The following is a 21632-nucleotide window of genomic DNA, read 5'->3' as shown; positions in this document are numbered from 1 at the left end:
CCCTGGGTAGAGTGCCATGGCCTCACAGCTCACAGCAACCTCCAACTCCTGGGCTCAAGTGAGTCTCCTGCCTCTGCCTCCCAAGTAGCTGGGACTGCAGGTGCCCGCCACAGCGCTGGCCATTTTTTGGTTGCAGCCATCATTGTTGTTTGGTGGGCCCGGGCTGGGGATTCGAACCCGCCACTTTAGGTGTATGTGGCTGGCACCTTAGCCAGTTGAGCCACAGGCGCCAAGCCTAGACTGCATTTTTATTGAAAAGCTGGTTTGAAAGCATATTTGCCACTCCCACCTCTAGCCTATTTCATGTGGGTCACTCTCCTGCACTTCTCACCACCTTGCCCTGACTATGCCTTAGTAGCCTCAGGTCACAGACATGGATTGTCTGTAAGGGGAAGAGCATTATGCCAGGTACCTTGGGAACACTAAGAGATTTAAAACCTGCACCTGCAGCTGGGCTCAGTGACTCATGCCTGCAATCCTAGCACTCTGGGAGGCTGAGGCGGGTGGATTGCTGGAGCTCAGGAGTTCAAGACCAGCCTTAGCAAGAAAGAGATCCCATCTTTACTAAAAACAGAAAAACTAGCCAGATGTTGTGGCAGGCTCCTGTAATCCTAGCTACTTGGGAGGCTGAGGCAAGAGGATCACTTGAGTCTAGGAGTCTGAGGTTGCTGTGAGCTATGATGATACCACTGCACTCTACCCAGGATGACAGAGTGAGAAATAAAATAAAACAAAACAAAACTTGCACCTGACAGTCATTCAGTACTTTACTATGGAGCCAAGACACCAGTGTAGAGATCTGAAAGCAGGGAATATGATTTCAAAACCTGGTATAGCAGGGCAAGTCGCAACATCTCTGGGTCTATTTCTTTGCCTGAAAAAAGTACAGCAGTTCCTACTTCCTAGGGTGGTTGTGAGAATTTAATGGGGGCTATGTTTATTTATAAAAGCATTTTGTAAATTATAAAACCCCATGACAATGTTTATATTTTATATACAAAATGAGACATGGTAAGTGGTAATTAAATGAAAAAAAAAAAAGTTTTGTGATTTCAGCTGAGTTGATCAAAGGGAAAAACAAAATCAGTGAGAAGGGTTAAAGTGGGTGTGGGTAAGCAGCCAGGACTAACTAGTAGGGCTTTACCTGGACATGGTCCTCTTGATCCTCTATCTTTATTTGGTATCCGCACATCATTTGAGGTTCATTGTCTGTTCTTTTAGTTTGACTTTGTTTTTTCAATATGTGGTGTGCTTCCACATCTCATTTTGGGTGTCTGGAAGGCCTAATTTTTTTCTTTAAGGTGATTGTTTTTTGGCGGTTGTGCGTTGTAGTTGTAGGTAATTTGGTCTTGGGAATAAGAGAAAATCCTAGGGCTAAGTGGGACGTGGCAGGGCTCTCAAGTTTTGGACTGGTTAGTATAGAATCTCTTGACCTTGGCGAGCCAATAGCCTAGGCTGGGTCATGTAGCAAGGGAAGCGGTGGAAGGGAGCGGAAGAGAGCCGGGCAGGTCGGGACAGGGCGTGGTCATGTGCTGGGCGGGGCGAGGCGCGACGGGGGCGGGTCGGGGCGTGGTCGTGGGCGGGTCGGGACGGGTCGCGGACTCCGGCTACGTAGCTGCTCGTGGCCACAAAGCACTGTGCGCTAAGTCTGGGTCTTTGAAGCGGGTCAGGTGAGTAAGGTGGCGTTGAGAGGTCGCGCTAGAGGGTGTTCGTCCGTACTCTTCTGCCCCTTCGGCAGGCTAGGCAATCATTGAGCCCCTAATCTTGGAGGTGCTTCCAACTCCTAGGGTCCCTCTGGGACACGTGCGTTAGTCTGTGTTGTGGGTCTGTGTTCTGTCAACTCCCGGCACTCTGGGGACTCTGCGCCAAGGAAGTGGCTCTTTTATGTGTTGAGAGTTAGAATTCCAGAGAGGACGTTTCGGGACAGACGGGCATCGGACAGCCAATGGGACCATTTCTGAGCACATAAACCCACGCAGTAGTGAGCAAAACAGTCTCGGGGACTTAAGAGGCGGGAGCTGGGCGCGCAGTGGCTGTAAGCGCAGATAGTCGGGGCCAGGAGCGCCCCAAGGCAGGGGAGAGCAATGGCTGAAAGGGTCTTTGGACGCCTGAGCAGAGATCCAAAGCCTGCTTGAGAGAGGCGATTACGGGAGGGTCAGTTAGTTGGCTGAGGGGCAGAAAACTGGAATACCAGGGTTGGGGGCGTCGAAAGAGGATCCCATCAGGCTTTACGGACGTACTGGAAATTTAGATCCTTTTCAAAATTGCTGTGGGAAACAATCGAAGAGTTTGAGGTTGGAAAGAGATTGGGTGTACTCAAAAGACTGGAAGATGGCGGCACATACCTCAGGGGATTTACTTTCTAAAAGGGCGGGGAGGCTGGGTCCAGATAAGCCCTCAGACAACCTCCAGACCCTAACAACCTACAGAATCTGGTGAATTTTACCTTTTCCTTCTACCCTCTAGCCTGGTTGAGCCCTGGGGCCCTTAGAGATAAATAGGGTGGGGGTGACAAGAAAGTTAGTACCAGGTTCCCGAGATTCAGTCCCCACAGGGATTAGTTAGGATCTGCAGCTTCTTCCTCCTATCCCAGCAAATGCCATCTTGAGGACTAGAGACTACAGTGGGTCTTCCCTGCTGGAGAACTGGAAGGCCAGGTCCTCCAGGACAGTCGCTGAGGTCGTTTGAAGTGCAGCTGGTTAGAAAGGGAAAGAACAATCCTAGATCTGCATACCTGATGAAATGAATGTGAATAGTCTAGAAAGAAAGAGAGGGAAGGGAAGGAGAGAGAGAGAAGAGAAGAAGAGAAAGGAAATAAGTAAATCAGGCTTGGTTCAAGTGGCCAAGGTGCCAGCCACATATGCTTGAGCTGGTGGGTTCAAATCCAGCCTGGGCCCTCCAAACAACAATGATGGCTGCAACCAAAAAATAGCCAGGAGTTGTGGCGGGCACCTGTAGTCCCAGCTACTTGGGAGGCTGAGGCAGGAGAATCACTTGAGCCCGGGATTTGGAGATTGCTGTGAGCTGTGATGCTACAGCACTCTACCCAGGGTGACAGCTTGAGGCTCTAAAAGAAAGAAAGAGAAATAGAACACATGGCTTAGGAATTCATCTTTCATGACCACTCCCTGGGGATTCAGTTAACTCTGTTCTTCAAGTGCCTTTTTCTTTGATTGTATTTTCAATTCCCCTATCCTTCCTGAAAAATGAAAGAAGAAAAATTAATAAGTTTTTATGTCTTTCTATCTTGAGGGAGGGAGATGTAGGTGAGTGGCTGTCAACAGGAAAAGGTGGGAGGTGGGGCATGTTTGCATCAGAGCAGGAAATTTCCAAGGGTAATTAGGGAACTCCAGTACTGTGCTGGTTTTGAGCCTTGAAAGTTATTGCTGTTGGGTTGTAACCAGTATTATTCTTTTTTTTTTTTTCTTTTTTTGGCCGGTGCTGGGTTTGAACCTGCCACCTCTGGCAAATGGGGCTGGTGCCCTACCCTGTGGAGCCACAGGCGCCACCACCAGTATTATTCTTTATGAGGATTCATCTTATATAGCCCCCTTATCCACGGCAGATTCCTTTCAAGACACCCCACTGGATGCCTGAAACAAAGGCTGGTACTGAACTCTGTATAAATTGTTTATTCTCACACCTATGAGAAACTTTAATTTATAAATTAGGCACAGTAAGAGATCAACGACAATAGCTGGCTTGGTGCCCATAGTGCAGTGGTTAGGGGTGCTAGCCATATACACGGAGGCTGGCGGGTTTGAACCCAGCCCAAGTCTGTTCAACAACAATGACAACTGCAACAACAATAACAAAAAAATAGCCAGACATTGGATGGGTGCCTGTAGTCCCAGCTACATAGGAGGCTAAGGCAAGAGAATCATTTAAGCCCAAGATTTTGAGGTTGCTGTGAGCTGTGATGCCATGGCACTCTACCAGGGTGACATAATGAGACTCTGTCTCAAAAATAAATAAACACATAAAAAAAATTTTAAAAATTAAAAAACGACAATAACTATTAATAAAATAGAACAATTATAGCAATATGCTGTAATAAAAGTCACATGGATGTATTTCTCTCTTGAGTATCTTATTGTAGATTTTGGCAACTTCAGACCTCAGCATAAGATTTTTTTCCCCTTAACTCAAGAATGTTTGCCTTTTCACTTAAAGGAAACACTTTAGGCTTCTCTTGGCATCTCCAAGTTGCAGACATCACTACTCTTGTTATTTGAGCCATTATTAAGCAAATTAAGAGGTACTTGAATACAACCACTTTGATGCATTTGGTCTTTTAATGGAGATGGCTATCTATAGCAAGGATGTGCTGGACAAGAGGATGATTCATACCCATTTGCCAGTGCAGGAAGAAGAAAGATTTCATCACATTACTCAGAGTGACACACAAATTAAAGCTTAAGGATTATTTATTTTTGAAATTTTCCTTTTTCTTTCTTTTTTTTTTTTTGAGACAGAGTCTTGTTATGTCACCCTTGGTAGAGTACCTACTGTGGCATCACAGCAACCTCAAACTCTTGGGCTTAAGTGATTCTCTTGCCTCAGCCTCCCAAGTAGCTGGGACTACAGGTGCCCACCACCACACCTGGCTATTTTTTTGTTGTAGTTGTCATTGTTGTTTAGCGGGCTAGGCCTGGGCTGGATTTGAAACCGCCAGCCCCAGTGTATGTGGCCAGCAGAGGTGCCGAGCCTCAAATTTTTCATTTAATATTTTTGACCTATAGTTGATCACAGGTAACCAAAACCACAGATAAGGGGTGACTACTGAATATATTAAAAATCCAGGGCACAGAAGTGATTTTTGTGGGTTGTTGTTGTTGTATGGTCTTGAAGAGATCTTGGAGAGTGACTCCTTTAGTCTCATGTTTCTGATAAAACCATGTCAGAGAGAAGGAAGATGGTGGTTGATGACAGATATAGGCCTGGTTACACCAAGAACATGTTTTTGTTTTGTTTTGTTTTGTTTTGTTTTGGCTGGGGCTGGGTTTGAACCTGCTACCTCTGGCATATGGGGCCGGTGCCCTAATCCTTTGAGCCACAGGTGCTGCCCCCCAAAACATGTTTTCAATGGTGCTGAGTTAGGGTTTAAATGCTAACTCTCCTGTGGATTAAGGGTGTCCTTGGACAGGTTACTCACCATCTCTGCACTTTAGGTCATTAAGATGGGGCCAGTTTACCTCATTGGACAGTGCTGAGAGGATTCAATGGCATAGAGCAGAGGTTTAATAACTCCTGGCATTCCCTGACTAAATAAGGAAGGTGTTTCCTACTCTGCCTCTTACTGACATATATTTTGTTTTTCTCTGCCCTCAGGTTTCTACAAGCTAGTAACCCACCCAAGCCTGGCATTGCGGGACAATGGCAGCTGAGCCAACGGTGACCAGGGCTCTGAACTCTGTGGTCCAGGCTTTGAGGGAACCAAAAATGTTCTTAGTTGTGGAAGAGGAGAATTTGGACAGCAGAACAAAAAAGGAAGACAGCCCCTTGGAGCAGATACATTTGTCACAGAAAGCCACATCAAACCCTGGGGCCTTTGTGGGGTCTCTTTCCTTGCTCAGTTACTGGGAGATAGATAGCCCTAAGAAGGAGACCAGCCAGCCTGGGGAATCGGGCCAGGACTGGGTAAAGGAAAAAAGAGACACTGTTCCAGTGGAACCTGTACAGAAGATGTTCTCGTGGATGGGTGAGGTGTTAGCTGCCCTGCAGGAATCCATAAAGATAGATTGCTGGCGAGAGGAGTGGGTGAAGGTGAGGAGACCAAGCTAGAGATGGGGAGGGAGCAGGGCCTAGACTCCAGGAGCTGTTCCATCCATTCCTCTGCCTGCGGGTCAGTGAATTCTCAGATTATTCCAGGGTGGACAGCACCCAGAAAAAGGAGCTACCAGACTTTCTACATTTCCCATGCCAGCCTAGTGTGCTTTCTTCTTCTTCTTCTTCTTTTTTTTTTTTTTTTGAGACAGAGCCTCAAGCTTTTGCCCTGGGTAGAGTGCTGTGGCATCACAGCTCACAGCAACCTCCAACTCTTGGGCTCAAGCAATTCTCTTGCCTTAGTCTCCCAAGTAGCTGGGGCTACAAGTGCCCACCACAATGCCTGGCTATTTTTTGGTTGTAGTTGTCATTGTTGTTTGGCAGGCCCAGGCTGGATTCGAACCCGCCAGCTCTGGTGTATGTGGCTGGCGCCTTAGCTGCTTGAGCTAAAGTCTCCTTACTGAGTCTTTTTTTTTTTTTTGAGACAAAAATCTCACTTTGTTGCCCTCAGTGAAGTGCTGTGGTGTCACAGCTCACAGCAACCTCAAACTCGTGGGCTCAAGTGATTCTCTTGCGTCAGCCTCCCAAGAAGCTGGGACTACAGGTACCTGCCACAATGCCTGGCTATTTCTTTTAGAAATGAGGTCATGCCGTAGCTCAGGCTGGTCTCAAACTTGTGAGCTCAAGTGATCTACCTACTTTGGCCTCCCAGAGTGCTTGGATTGTAGGTGTGAGCCACCACACCCAGCCTCCAGCCTAGCATTCTTATCAGAATGCAGCCTTTTTTTCCTTTGCTTTTCTTTCCCATTTATAGTCTATACATCTTTTTCCCTTTTACCCCATCCTCACCTTTCTTCCTTTCTATACTTCATAGTTGCTAGTTTTATGTCTGTCTTAGCATATTTCCCTCTTCCTTCTGTGCTTTTATCATTCTCTTAGGTTTCAGTGCTCACAATCTTGAGACTAGATGTCAGTCTCTGTGTGTGTGTGTGGGTGGTGTATATTCCCTGAGTTTCTCCTGCTGTTTTAGAAGCCAGTCACCTTTGAGGATGTGGCAGTGAATTTCACCCAGGAAGAGTGGGCATGTCTCGATGTCAGTCAGAGGGTCCTTTACCAGGATGTCATGTCAGAAACCTTTGAGAACCTGGCGTCTGTGGGTAAGAGGCTGGGTTTCCCTCAAGTACCCCTGGAACATCTGGTTTCCCTAGGCAGTTAGATTAGCTCACGATTAGTTTCACTCATCCCTGGCTCTATACCTTCCAGGTATGCAAGATACAGATCACTAAGTCCAGGGGTAAAAAGAGTCAAATATGACACTTGTAAAATGACAGTGTTCTCAAAATACGTGAATTTGCCTATTCACTCAACCGTATTTACTAAATTACTCCTATTGGCCAGGACTCTGGTAGGAACTGGCCTTTCACATATCTTCCTCCTGCATCTAAGTGCCCCCAAGCTATGGTTCTGAAACAAAGAATATAGGAGGTAGCCTTTGTCCCCTTCAGGTATGAAAGTGCCGAGTCTGGGACCAACTGAACTCTTTCTCATTCCATTCTCCAGCCAGATTCTTTCTGCATAAACCAGATTTGATCAGCAAACTTGAACAAGAAGAGGAACAGTGGAGAATATATCTCCACCTCTCAAATAGAGAAGGTCTCCTTTCAGGTAAGAATTGCAAAAGAGAGGAAGAAAAGAAGGGCCTGGGTCAACCCCTGGGAGGATGGAGAGTTGACTGAGAGGATCAAGGCTTGTGTATCCTCTCCTAGCCTGCACCTTTCCAGCCAGGTCAGGTGTGGAAGTGAAAGACACCTTGGGATCATAAGCTCACATCGCTTGGCTTCAAGATAACTGTCTAAGCCACTCGGGACACATAAACGTGTAGGGATTGAGAGATTATATGTTGGTTGTTTATGTCTGATATATTGCTCTGATTAAAAAGTTCTTTCCAGGCTCAGCACCTGACAATCACAAGCATGCAGCACAATAGTTGGATAAAGATGAAGTGCCAGAACACAGTCCAAAGTCAAATATTCATCAAAAAAAAAAGCTAATGGTGACTCAGCGCCCATAACTCAGTGGTTAGAGCACCGGCCACATGCATCGGGCTGGGTGGGTTCAAACCCAGCCAGGGCCTGCTAAGCAACAATGACAACAATACCAATAAAATAGCCAGGCATGGTGGTGGGTGCCTGTAGTCCCGGCTACTTGGGAGGCTGAGGCAAGAGAATCGCTTAAGCCTAAGAGTTAGAGGTTGCTGTGAGCTGTGATGCCACGGCACTCTACTGAGGGAGACATAGTGAGACTCTGTCTCAAAAAGAAAAAGTTCATTCCAAGACAAAACACAGAAGCACGAGAGAAAGGATTGATGCTGGGTTGGAGTAAGGGAGGCTTGTTTCTAGGAGTAAGGAATTGAGAGACATGTCACCATCCTGTGTAGCTGGGACTACACGTGTGCCCATCTAATTTTTCTACTTTTTGTAGAGATGGGGTCTTGCTCTTGCTCAGGCTGGTCTCAAACTACTGGGCTCCTGTGATATGTTTCAGCCTTCCAGAGTGCTAGGATTATAGGTGTGAGCCACCACACCTGGCCTTCAGCTTAATTATTAATGACACATCTTTTCATTTTCATATATTCCAATGTACAGGATATATTATGTGGTCATCTGTGGGATATCTGTGGTAGTGTGAACAATATTGAGAATGAGAAGAAATTGGTATCAAGAAATGTGGTTGGCTCGGCGCCTATGGCTCAAGCGGCTAAGGTGCCAGCCACATACACCTAAGGTGGCGGGTTCGAATCCCCAGCCCAGACCCGCCAAACAACAATGATGGCTGCAACCAAAAAATGGCCGGGCATTGTGGCGGGCGCCTGTGGTCCCAGCTACTTGGGAGGTGGAGGCAGGAGACTCGCTTGAGCCCAGGAGTTGGAGTTTGCTGTGAGCTGTGATACCATAGCACTCTACCCAGGGGGATAGCTTGAGGCTCCGTCTTAAAAAAAAAAAGAAAAAGAAATGTGGCTGAGGCCAGGGATGGTGGCTGTAATCCTAACACCCTGTGAGGCTGAGGCAGGAAGATCACCTGAGCTTGGGAATTTGAGACCAGCTTAAGCAAGATTGAGACTCCGTCTCTATTAAAAACGGAAAAACTATCTGGTTGTTGTGGCAAGTGCCTATAGTTGCAGTTACTAAGGAGGCTGAGGCAAGAAGTTCACTTGAGCCCAAGAGTTTGAGGTTGCTATAAGCTATAATGCCATAGCACCCTACCTAAGGTGATAGAGTAAGACTATCTCAAAAAAAAAAAGTTATAAGTTAAAATTCAGACCTCTGACACTGTTGAAGGATTCCAGTTAAATTTTTATTTGCTTGTAATTTGAAAAGCCAATCTTTTTTCTTTTCTAGTTTATGAGGTCCAAAGGTGAGGATGCATGTGTTGGGTGGGAAAGCAGGGACAGAGGGGAAGTGGTTTGGGCTGGATGGAGAGCTCGTGTTGGGTTCTCATAGTGAAGCTTATTGGGTTACTCTCCTTTCATTACAGGAGACAAGGAGGAGCTTTGTGAACAAAAGCAGAGCCTGAAAGATGAGGGGACTAGTGATGACAAGAAGGACACTCTTAGCTGCAGAGTGGCCTGCCAGTGCCCACCCTCCGCTCCAGCTGAGTCTATGGACAGGACCCCAGTGTTCCAAGCATACAAGGCACAGCCACCCTTTCCTTGCCATACCTGTGGCAAGCGTTTTAGCAGACGCTCCTACCTCTCTAGCCATCAGTTTGTTCATAGCCCCAAGTGGACTAATAGCTGCAGCAAGTGTGGGAAGTTTTTTCAGAGCCCCAAGTCCCTCAGCCATCACACACGTATGCATCTTGGGGAGAGGCCCTTCTGTTGCTCACTCTGTGATAAGACCTATTGTGATGCTTCTGGACTGAGTCGTCACCGCCGTGTCCATCTGGGTTACCGGCCCCACTCATGCTCCATGTGTGGGAAGAGCTTCCGGGACCAGTCTGAGCTCAAACGCCACCAGAAGATACACCAAAATCAAGAGTCAGTGGGTGGAAACCAGGATTGTATTGTGAGGATTCCAGGTACCACTGCTAGATTCCAGACACCCATCATCAGAAGCCAAAGATCCATCCAGGAGCTTGTGGATATGAGCCACATACCAGTGGCCAGAACCCAGGCATCTAACACTAAAGCTCCCTGCCTAGATACCAGATCCAGCTTTCAGTCAGTGAAGCCCTCAAGATTCAAGGTCTTCTCTTGCCCCCATTGTCCCTTGACTTTTAGCAAGCAAGATTATCTTTCCAGCCACCAGAAGGCCCATCTCAAAGAGCAGCTTCACAGCTGCTTCCATTGTAGCAAGTCCTTCAGTTCATTCTCCAGGCTGGTCAGGCACCAGCAGACCCACTGGAAGCAGAAGATCTACCGTTGCCCTATCTGTGACCTCTGCTTTGGAGAGAAGGAGGGCCTTCTGGGTCACTGGAAGGGCTATCAAGGCAAGGAACTATGCCTGGGCAGTGCTCGGAAGTGCTGGGTCACCCTGGGCCAGTGGCTTGGTTTCTTCCATGATGCCTCCCCTATGTCTGGGAAGGATGGGAAGCATGTAGGAAATGGGTCTCCTCCTAGGATCCAAACTCCCAGAAGGGGGAGGCAACAGAGAAGACATGCAAAGGAGACAAAGCAAAGGAAGCAGTGAGCATCTTGAAACATAGATATATGGCCTTTCCGACTGAGGTCTTTCTTCGTGTTTGGTTTTCCTGAGGACTTACCTCCGGGGTAAGGAGGCTGGGGTAGAGGGAGAGAGGTGAGTGGATAATGAAGGAAATCTAAAAACAAGAAGGAAAAGAAGAATGTACATACATGGAAACTCATATTATTATTAATTAGCACCTAGCTTGGTTTTTGTGTCTTACAGACCAACAAGTAGGGTGGCGCCTGTGGCTCAGTGAGTAGGGCGCTGGCCCCATATACCAGAAGTGGCGGGTTCAAACCCAGCCTTAGCCAAAAACTGCAAAAAAATAAAATAAACCATCAAGTAGTAATTGTTGAATAAAATAGTGGATACTCTGATAGGTGTGAAGATGAGAGGAGAGAAAGAGTCTGGGGGACCCATATATGCAGAAGGGAGGAGACAATCTAAGACAGGTACCCAGCTCTAATCTCTTGCTCCCTAAACCCTTGGTAGGCTGCAGAGACAAAATGGAGTTCTGGCCAGTATTCTGTGGGTTTCTCATCTCCAGCTTTTGGTTAGGGCTCCCAGGAGCCTCACTCTGCAGCTTAATTACTCAGTCCCTCTTTGATACTTTGGACTTACCCTGTTCCTTCCCTTCTACCCTGTACACCTTTCAGCTCTACACCAATCAGGACTAGGGTCTTGGAAAAAACAACTGCTATTTGTAAAGTTGGCATGCTATAATTTGCAGTGAGGAGGTTCTTACACTCTAGTTCATAGCAGAGGCCCTCCTATCTGTGTTAGTCTCCAGGACAGATGTCCTCAGATGGAGTGAGGAGCACCTGCCTGTCTTTAACCAGAGAGGGCTTCAAGGTAGGAGACAAGGGAGGAGTGGAAAGATGTGGTGGCAAAAGGGGAAAAGGAAGGAAGGATCTGGAGAAAGGAAGAGAAGTCAATTCTATTTAGAATTCAGAGTGTTCCTGGAAGTACAGACTGGGATCTCCCCACAGCAAAGATGCCAGTGAGTGTGCAACTTGATGGACGAGATGTCCTCAAGGACCAGTCCCTGAACCAACCAGGCTCTCTTCCACCCCTGCCAAGATGTGACATCACTCAGAAGGGGTTTCCTAGAAGGAAGAGAAAATAAAGTGAAAAATCTATGCCAGTGGTTTCTATCATGAAACTGTTGAATCAGGGAGATGAAAAGTCCTTGGGGTTATCTTGTCTCTGTGCCCACTTGGCAACTGGCTCTGGAGGTGGGACACAGGGCAGCTGTGGTGGAATGGGAAGGGAGACTGCATAGGCACTAATGGTGGAGCAAATGGAGCTGCAGGCGGGAGTGCTGCAGCTTCCTTCTCTGCCACCCTTCAACATGTCACCAATAGCTAGCCTCCTTCCTTTTACCTCCCTCCCCCCAGACTCTCCAAACACTTCTTTCTCTGGGACTGGGGCCCCTCCATAACCCCCCTTCCTCTCAGTTGCTTCTCTCCCTTTCCTGGCTTTTTATTCTCCACTTATAAGGAAGAGAAGAGAACTTACTTAGCTCTTCAAGGAATTGCCCTGAAAACAGAAACAAATAGGCCATCAGTGGAGGGTGATTAGCTTCTTCCCCCACATCCTCCCTGTGAACAGCTGGAGTACCCCTCCCCTCTTTCTCTTTCCATTGAGGGACACCAGAGATCCAGTCAGTGGTTCTCTTCACAGTTTGAGGATCCTGGGGTTGGGCATGGAGACAAAGCAGAAAGGAAGTCTGAGCACCCCCTTATCTTGAACCTTGTTTCCATTCTCTTTCTGCTTCCTACCCAGGGCTGACTTGGTCCCCTACTACTTGGTGATCCTATTTGCTGCCCAGCCACTGTACCTGCTAGTCTTCGATGTAGCCAGTTGTAGCAAATGATCAAGGCAACCAGAGGTCCAAGAACTGGTACAATTACAAACAGGGTTATCTTCCAGCAGGGCACCCTCAGAAAGTGGGGATCTAAATTGTTCACCAAAATGAACAGTTAGCATGTATTTCTCCTTATGCCCCAACCACCCTTCTCCTTTTCAGATTTCTTAACCAGGGTTCCAAGAAGACCAAAGGATTCTAGGGACAGAATCCAGCGAGTTCATGAACTTGGATGAGGAAAGCACTACCTCTAATTTCACAAATTGGATTTAGCATTTTCTCCCATTAAAAATATGAACAACTGGCTAGGTGGGGTGGCTAACACCTGTAGTAATCTCAGCACTCTGGGAAGCTGAGGCAGGTGGATTGCTTAAGCTCAAGAGTTGGAGACCAGCTTGAGCAAGAGTGAGACACTGTCTCTACTAAAAATAGAAAAAAAAAACTAGCCAGGCATGTGGCACCTGTAGTCTCAGCTACTCAGGAGGCTGAGGCGGAAGGATTGCTTGAGCCCAAGAGTTATAGGCTGCTGTGAGCTATGATGCAACGGCACTCTACCAAGTGTGACAAAGTGAGACTGTCTCGGGGGGAAAAAAAAAAAAAGCAACTAACCACAGTATCAGTGGTACTTGTGACTTAATCACCAATGGATGATTGTTGCAGAAATTTTGAAATACTGTTTATCAATACTTTGAAATTATGAGTTATTAGACTTGCTACTATTATTACTTTTGCATTACTTTTGTTAAACATTTGTCACTGTATCACAAATTTGCTTGTATGTTGACAAGTTTATGTATGGATAATGATTTTCTTCATAATCTCATTCCTTATATTTTGTCTACATTTAAAATAATTATTCAGGGAAGGAATCTTTTAGGCTTCATCAGACTGCCAAAAAATATTTTTGGTGTAAAAAGAATTAAAACTTTTGTTATTCAAATCCTGCAAAACAAAGATCCTATTCTTTCTCTTTGGGTGTATGGGCAGCGCCTGTAGCACAGTGGTTACGTTGCCAGCCATGTACACCCAGGCTGGCAGGTTCGAGCCCAGCCTGGGCCAGCTGGACAGTGAAGATAACTGCCTGTAACAAAAAAATTGCCGTGTATTGTGTTGGGTGCCTGTGGTACCAGGTACTTGGGAGGCTGAGAAAGTGCTTAAGCATAGGAATTTGAGGTTGCTGTGAGCTGTGATGCCACCGCACTTTACTGAGGGTGACATAGTGAGACTTTGTCTCCAAAAAAAAAGAAAAGAAAAGACTGTGTGAGAGAGAAAGAGAAAAGTCTGTACACTGGTCTTATGTCATAAATCCTAGGATAGAGGCCTCATGTGCGCTAGGTGCCAGGGGAGTGGCTCAGGAGAGACTGAGGAAGGTTGCTCAGAGTAGGGACCATATGTGCCCTACTTCATGCCATCTTATAATTTCTACATTTGTTTTATAAATATTTGTGTGCTCTTCTGTTATAAGAATTGTCCTTATGCATTGGGCAATCTGTTAATAAAAAGGGCAGAGACCATATCCTTGAAGGGTCATCTTCCTAGTGTGGCTTGATGGCTCACTCTTCCTCCAGGAAGCCTTCTCTGATTAGCAACCATGCTCTATACTCATGAAAACTCATTCTGCCATGCAAATATATGATATATTTTATATGTGCTTTGTTTTCCTGATATAGTATATGTTTCACCTCCCCTACTAAACACCAACTTTATGTGCAAAAGACCTATTTACTTCCCTTTTGTAATTCCTGAAAGGAAATGATATGCATAAGTAGTTAACAGAAGGAGTTATGTGTTCCTTTTTTGGGGGTGGGGGGTCTGTTTTTATAAAGTAGTTAGTATAGTACCTGGCAAATAAAGGCTGTAGATGAGTATTTATTTTTATCTTACCATTTCTTTTTTTTTTTTTTTTTTTTTTTTTTGAGACAGAGCCTCAAGCTGTCCCCCTGGGTAGAGTGCCGTGGCATCACGCTCACAGCAACCTCCAACTCCTGGGCTCAAGCGAGTCTCCTGCCTCTGCCTCCCAAGTAGCTGGGACCACAGGCACCCGCCACAGCGCCCAGCTATTTTTTGGTTGCAGCAGTCATTGTTGTTTGGCGGGTCCGGGCTGGGGATTCGAACCTGCCACCTTAGGTGTACGTGGCTGGCGCCTTAGCCGGTTGAGCTATAGGCGCCGAGCCTATCTTACCATTTCTAAATGCAAATGATGACTTAATCAAAAAAAGAAAAAGAGAAGAGAGTGAGGAAATCTACCAGGGACTTGGGTCCTTGTTCCCCCAGGTGACTGGAAGTCAATAAAAATTCCACCTTAACTTGGGAGGGCCTTGATATGCCAGCACTTACCAAAAGTCCGGTGGAGATTCTCTGAAAGAGAAACGAAAATGGACTCAGTAGGGCATCAAAAAGGGTTCCTTCTCTGAGTCTTTGTTATTTAATTACTTAAACTGATTCTAGACAAGACACACCATAAGAGAAAGCAAACCCAAAGGATTTCTTTTAAACCCTGGTGGAAAGCAGGGGAGGGCAATGAGGCTTCTACAATTCTTGGCTGGTTAAGGCCTTTTAAGTAGTGAATTTTCCACCTGAAGGGATCACAAGGTAGTGAGAGAGAGGCAGAGACGGCCTAAGAACATGACCATTTCTGTTATGCCAAAGACCAAAAGGGAAGAATTGAGACTAAGAGGGTGTCTGGAACTCACCTATCTCTGCTCGAAGTTTTCCTAAAATAGAAAAAAGAAACATTTTAGTTATTGCTTTGGCACTAGGTGAGGACCCTTCCACACCCAGCACCTGGGGCTTTTGTGTGGGCCATTTCTCTGCAGCTGGAGAGCATATTTAGAAGTGTGGGAAGAGCACTGGATTTAGAGGCTCTTTCTCTGGCTATAGATTGGATTAATTAGTGAATAAAAAATACGAAGAACAAAGCCCCAGACCCACTGCTCTTCACTCCTTTCCTTGGTTCTTAGTTCACATTCCCCCTCCACCCTGTGGGGCTGCCATTTTACAAATCTAAAGCCTTCCCATCTGAATGAGGAAGGAAGGACTAAATATTTAGTGAGCAGCTATGTTGTGACTGGATCTATACTAGGTACTTTATAATAATCTCCTTTAATTCTTCCTGAAATTTAAGAGGGAGGAGGCAACTGAAGCTTAGAGGACCTGAGAATTTTGTTCAGAGTTCAGTGCCTGACCTGGGATTCAAACCCAGACTGTCTGACACTAACATTCAGGTTTTTTCTACTCAGCCATGTGGGCTGAAGGCCTTTTTCATGTGGAGGAATTCTAGGTCTCACCAATTCCTGTACCCCTTTCCCCTAAACCCTCCTTGCTGCTTTAAAACTCTTAGTAACAAATGGGAAGTGAGGATGGGGGAGGAATTAAGATCCTCTCTGTTTTGGCGTTGGTAGGAGAGAAGCTCAGAGCGGAAGCTCTGGGCACAAAGGTGGAGCTTCATAGAGAGCTGAACACAATTCCTCAATGGTTAATGGAAAAGGAGGAAACTAGCTCGGCACCCACAGCTCACCCGTTAGGGCACTGGCCCCATACATGGAGGCAGACAGTTCGAACTTGGCCCCGGCCAGATAAACAACAATGACAATTACAACAAAAATAGCCAGGCATTCTGGTGGGTGCCTGTAGTCCACTTGGGAAGCTGAGGCAGGAGAATTGCTCCTGAGTTTGCTGTGAGCTGTGATGCCACAGCACTCTACCGAAGGTGACATAGACTCTGTCTCAGAAGAAAAAAAAAAAAAGAAAGAAAAGGAGGAAACAATTTTTGAACACCTACCATGTGGTAGAGACTTTCACTTCAGTATCTTTATTTAAAACTCCTAAAAATATAAATACCCCCCCCCCCCAATAGCCTAGGCCTGTCCTGCTTTAAGGCTCACACTTTCCCAGTTGCTTGGAGCTGCTTGGTATGGTACAGGGGCTTGAGCCCTGCCACTCATAAGCTGTGTCACTTAGAGTAAGTCACTGAGCCACTCTTGGCCTCAGTTGCCTCTTCTGTAAAATGGGGTTGCTATATGCCTTACCTCATAGGAAAATGTGAGGTCCTATTATTTATATGAAAGCATTCAGTAAGATACAAAACATGCTGTCATTATGGAGTTCTAACACAGAAGTCACTCAAAAATAACCGTTAACTGATGTAGCTCCAAGAGGCCAGCTCATTTCAGGGAAGGATCTTCATCTGCCCACTGTCTGCTCTGTACCTCTCAGTCTGCGCTGCAGGCAGAGGAAGAGGAGGCCCACAGAGATCTGCAGGAGGAGCACAGGAAGCACCGCGATGAGAACCAGCACTCCAGGGTTGACCCAGTAGAAGGGATCTGAAAGGCAGAACCAACATTTCCAGTGCTATATCCTTAACACTCAGTGCTATGTCCTCAATAACCAGCCCAGCACTTGGGGCTTGATGATCAATCGAATAAAGTAATAAACATTACTGAGATTCAAAGAGGTGACACAGAATTTGTCCAGGAGTTTAGCCTTAAAGGAAAAGTGGGCTTAGACCTGGTGTGGTGGCCCATGCCTGTAATCCCAGCACTTTAGGAGTCTGAGGTGGGTGGATCACCTGAGCTCATGAGTTTGAGACCAGCCTGAGCCACAGCGAGACCCCCATCTCTAAAAATATAGCCAGGCATTGTGGTGGGTGCCTGTAGTCCCGGCTATTCGAGAGGCTGTAGGCAAGAGAATCACTTGAGTCCAGGAGTTAGAGGTTGCTGTGAGCTGTGACACATGGCATTCTACTAAGGGCGAGAAAGTGAGACTCTGTCTTAGGAAAAAAAAAAAAGGACCAACCGAGGAACTTAGATCTGATCTCAAGGCCATCAGGTGCACTGAAGGATTCTAAGCTGAGGAGCAACAAGATCAGATTTACTGCCTACAGGCCTGGAGGAGAGAGGAAAGGCAAGAGGCCTTGATAGCAGTTAAAGTAAAAATCAACATGAGCCTGAACTGGACAGCAGTGGTGGTGTAGGAAGTCAAGTGATCTGTGAGTTTAAATGGGAAAAAAATAAATATTTATTTTCAGTAACTGTTGATCTGAAATTTAGTGTTTCTTTTAATCATGTTTGTAGGCAGTTCACCCTAATAATATGAATAGAAACTGTCTTCCATAAAAGTCACAAATATTTTCCTATCACATTATAACTGTTGCAGAAATCTCCAAGTATCACTTATGTTCATTACTACCTTGAAATTACACTAATTCATTAGGGCCACCCTGAAATTACACTAATTCATTAGGGCCATCCTAACTCTTGTTATTTTAATATTTTGATGATTATATTTCAGTATAAATGTTTTATTGTGTGTATTTAAAGCATTCTTCTGAAAGGGGGTCCACCAATTTCACCAGTTTGCTAAAGAGGTGCATGACACACAAAAAAGTTAAAGAACCCTCTTCTGGAGCTTTTAAGAAGGTGGGAGATACAGGATTTGATAGCTGATCAAATATGGAATAGGATGGCCAGTGAAGAAAGGGTGAACTTCACCTCTCTAGCTGCCATCTATTTCCTCTTCTAAATCTTCCCCTCAGCATCCAAAAGCTCTGCCTATCTGATCTCAAAGTTCCATGCTGCAGCTGAAGCCCTTTTCATCTTGTTCTCTGCTTTAGGGGGGCTAGATAAGAATACTGTTATCAAAGGCAGGTATTAAGTCACAGCCAGGAATATTAAATTGGTCTGGGAGGATTGCTTAGGTACAACTACTGTCCTTTAAGCTTCAGACTTTAGGCTGAAGACATAAGCTGAAGCTCTATGATTGTGTTCCCAAGAAGAAAAGGCAGCAATCTTTATTTACGAGTTCTTATTGATCATTACCTGTAGCAATATGATTTAGCAGGTATATACTCTAGGGTTTTTCCTTTTTCTTTGTTTTTTTTTGCACACATATGTTCACAAAGGATTAGAATTATAAAAAGAGAAGGCAGGTGTAGTGGCTTGTGCCTGTATTACCAGCTACTGAGAGACTGAGGAGGAAGATCACTTGAGCCCAGGAGTTTGAGGTTACAGTGAGCTATGATCACACCACTGTACTCCAGCCTGGGTGACAGAGTGAGACCATGTCTCTAAATAAATAAGGAGAAAATTAGACATTATGAGTAAAGCAACAAGAATACAAAGGAGTGATTTTCTTTTCTTTTTTTTTTTTTTTTGAGACAGAGCCTCAAGCTGTCCCCCTGGGCAGAGTGCCATGGCATTGCAGCTCACAGCAACCTCCAACTCCTGGGCTCAAGCGAGTCTCCTGCCTCCACCTCCCAAGTAGCTGGGACCACAGGCGCCCGCCACAACACCGGCTATTTTTTGGTTGCAGCTGTCATTGTTGTTTGGCGGGTCCGGGCTGGGGATTCGAACCCGCCACCTTAGGTGTACGTGGCTGGCGCCTTAGCCGGTTGAGCTATAGGCGCCGAGCCAAAGGAGTGATTTTCAACCAGTGTGCACGCTATTGTGCTATGGGAGGATCTTAGGTGTGCTGCGAAAATTTTTAAAGATTGTTAATTTAATTATTTTCTAAAGAAGTTCAAAGCACAGTAAGTATATTATTTTTTTTAAACTTTTTCTTTTTGAGGCAGAGTCTTACTTTGTTACCCTTGGTAGAGTGCCATGTGTCTCAGCTCACAGCAACCTCAAACTCTTGAACTCATGTGATTCTCTTCAGGCTCCCAAGTGGCTGGGACTACAGGTGCACACCACAATGCCCGGATATCTTTTTTTTTTTTAGAGATAGGGTCTTGGCTATTTTTTATTTATTTTTTTGAGACAGAGTCTTACTATGTTGCCCTTGGTAGAGTGCCGCAGCGTCACAGCTTACAGCAAGCTCCAACTCTTGGGCTCAAGCGATTCTCTTGCCTCAGCCTCCCAAGTAGCTGGGATTACAGGCACCTACCACAATGCCTGGCTATTTTTTTTTTTTTTTTGGTAGTAGTTGTCATTGTTTGGCCGGGCTGGGCTGTATTTGAACCTGCCAGCTCTGGTATATATGGCTGGCGCCCTACCCGCTGAGCTACAGGCATGGGGCCACTGGCTATTTTGTTTTAGAGGGTCTCATTTTTGCTCAGGCTGGTCTGGAACTCCTGAGTTTAGGCAATCTGCCCACCTCAACCTCCCAGAGTGCTAGGATTACAGGTGTGAACCACCACGCCAGCCCCAGCTAGTTTTTTTTAGTGACAGAGTCTTGCTCTTGCTCAGGTTGTCCTGGAACTTCCTAAGCTCAAATAATGCACCTGCCTTAGTCTCTGAGAGTGCTAGGATTACAGGTGTGAGCCACCTTGCCCAACCTTATTACTCTTTTTTTAATCAACATAATTTAAGTGTTCTGTGGAAGTTTAATTATAGCTTCAAGTGGGCTGTGAGATTAAAAAAGGTTGAAAAACACTGGTATAGAGTATCACCTATGAAGTACACCTGCTAAAAGAAATCAACCCTGAATCTGATCACACATGCAGATCAATCAGTTTACAGGAAATTCAGGGCATGGAGGACTGTGCTAAACAGCAACATGGGAAGATAGTCAGCAAAATTCAGACCATGGGAAACCCTAATGGCAAACACCAACGTGTGGATCCTGTTTGGAGCCCATTCAAACAAACCAATTGCAAAAGCATATTTATGAAACAATTGAGAAATTCTGAACACCAACTGGGTATTGATGATCCACATGTATTAGGGAATTTTGTCAATTTTTAAAAAAAAAAATTCTTATATTTGAATAATCCGTTCTTAGGCATGTAGCAATGAAATGATCATGGTGCCCAGGATTTGAGTAGGGAAATGGGTGTAATGCTTGGGGGGATGGGAGCCAGGTGGTGGGCATTAGGAAGCTGATTGTAGTATTCTCTCTACCTTTATATATGTTTTAAAGTTTCATAATGAAGAGTTTAAAGAAAGGATTAGAAACCACTAGTAATCAAATCACAATAATGACAAAATAATAATGTCAAAAAGATCAGAAACACTTTTGAGAAAGAGAAGTAATTACACCTGGAACTTGCAATAACATAGTTACTGCATTTCCTTACTGAATTTGTCTGTTTCCTGACTCCTCAGACAAGGTGTGTGGAACAAGGTGACTGTTAACTTGGAAAACATTTTTTTTTTTTTAGATTCTTAGTCTTGCAGACTATGAAATGGGAGGAGGGGGTTGGAATGTGGAAAGCTGTTCAACAGAAAATGTTCTCCCTGGAGGCAACATTTCAGGCATTTTTTTCTTTCTTTCTTTTTTTTTTTTTTTTGAGACTGAGCCTCAAGCTATCCCCCTGGGTAGAGTGCTGTAGCATCACAGCTCACAGCAACCTCCAACTCCTGGGCTCAAGTGAATCTCCTGCCTCTGCCTCCCAAGTAGCTGGGACCACAGGCGCCCGCCACAACACCCGGCTATTTTTTGGTTGCAGCCGTCATTGTTTGCAGACCCAGGCTGGATTCAAACCCGCCACCTTAGGTGTATGTGGCTGGCGCCTTAGCCGATTGAGCCATAGGCGCCCAGCCCAGGCATTTTTTCTTTTTCTTTCCTTGTTGGTGTGGTGGGACTCGGGAGTGTGTGTGTGGGGGAAGGCAGTTATTGAACTAGGAAGATCCTGACCAAGAAAGAGGAAAATTTGCAAATTGGAGAGGTCTTTTCTATTAAACTTCTTGGCAAGTAAAAATTTCCCAGTAAAAATAGCTGTATGAAGAACATTTTGTGACATACAAACCTATTTTCATATCCCTGCAATCTGCCCCTAGAAATAGTGCTTTGTTATTCTGCATACAATGCCACCTTCTGGTCCTAGCACTGCAAGGGTCACCCCATCCCCTGACATAAAAGTGAAGGATTGTCTGATGTTTGTACAGCAGGTGGGAAGGAGGGGCAGGGGAAGGGTCCGAGGATCAGGCCCTCAGAACATTTCTTTTCTTCAGTTAAATCACAATCTACTTTCAAAGCTCTCCCTCCATCCACTTCACCTTGTTCACGTCTTAATCATTATGAGACAGCATAAAAAAATAAACTCCACACAAAACATACTGAAAATGAAATTCTAAAGAATGGAAATGGAGAGGTAAAGCCTACAGGTGTCATCTTATATATTTTATAATTGCATTCAGACATTTGCTTTACTAGTTTATTCACTATGAATACATATGTATGTATGTACGTATACTCACAAATACAGGGATTTGTTTTTATTCCCTACATTCCGCAGCTTGCATTTATTTATTTAGTCCCCCCCCCTCAGTAGAATGCTGTGGCCTCATAGCTCACAGCAACCTCAAACTCTTGGGCTTAAGTGATTCTTTTGCCTTAGCCTCCCAAGTAGCTGGGACTACAGGTGCCCTCAACAA

General features: G+C 45.4%; 2 protein-coding genes across 11 annotated transcripts in view; one reads left to right on the top strand and one right to left on the bottom strand.

Moving 5' to 3' along the window:
- ZFP57 (ZFP57 zinc finger protein) overlaps nucleotides 1-10714 on the top strand; it is a 24288-nt gene extending 13574 nt beyond the window's left edge. Inside the window, exons 2-5 of the mRNA XM_003789255.3 lie at nucleotides 5332-5766; nucleotides 6797-6923; nucleotides 7327-7431; nucleotides 9301-10714. Coding sequence (XP_003789303.3) covers nucleotides 5377-5766; nucleotides 6797-6923; nucleotides 7327-7431; nucleotides 9301-10454 — 1776 coding nt within the window. The 5' untranslated portion in view covers nucleotides 5332-5376 and the 3' untranslated portion in view covers nucleotides 10455-10714. The remainder of the gene's footprint in view (nucleotides 1-5331; nucleotides 5767-6796; nucleotides 6924-7326; nucleotides 7432-9300) is intronic.
- A 565-nt stretch (nucleotides 10715-11279) lies between these two features.
- Nucleotides 11280-21632, bottom strand: part of MOG (myelin oligodendrocyte glycoprotein) — a 14237-nt gene continuing 3884 nt past the window's right edge. For 2 of the 10 annotated variants that reach the window (XM_003788959.3, XM_003788963.3), the window contains 6 exons: nucleotides 16527-16640; nucleotides 15012-15032; nucleotides 14656-14676; nucleotides 12292-12408; nucleotides 11970-11990; nucleotides 11542-11557 (listed from right to left, as the gene is read on the bottom strand). In XM_003788959.3, coding sequence (XP_003789007.1) covers nucleotides 11544-11557; nucleotides 11970-11990; nucleotides 12292-12408; nucleotides 14656-14676; nucleotides 15012-15032; nucleotides 16527-16640 — 308 coding nt within the window. In that variant the 3' untranslated portion in view covers nucleotides 11542-11543. Of the gene's footprint in view, nucleotides 11312-11541; nucleotides 11558-11887; nucleotides 11991-12291; nucleotides 12409-12462; nucleotides 12517-14655; nucleotides 14677-15011; nucleotides 15033-16526; nucleotides 16641-21632 lie in introns of those variants that run through there. The other 8 variants (XM_012804845.2, XM_023512852.1, XM_023512850.1 and 5 more) reach the window with 6 other exon arrangements.

Source organism: Otolemur garnettii, unplaced genomic scaffold, assembly GCF_000181295.1.
Source record: "Otolemur garnettii isolate 467f Iridium unplaced genomic scaffold, OtoGar3 scaffold00031, whole genome shotgun sequence".
Classification (NCBI taxonomy): Eukaryota; Metazoa; Chordata; class Mammalia; order Primates; family Galagidae; genus Otolemur; species Otolemur garnettii.
This window is presented reverse-complemented; position numbering and strand designations above follow the sequence as displayed.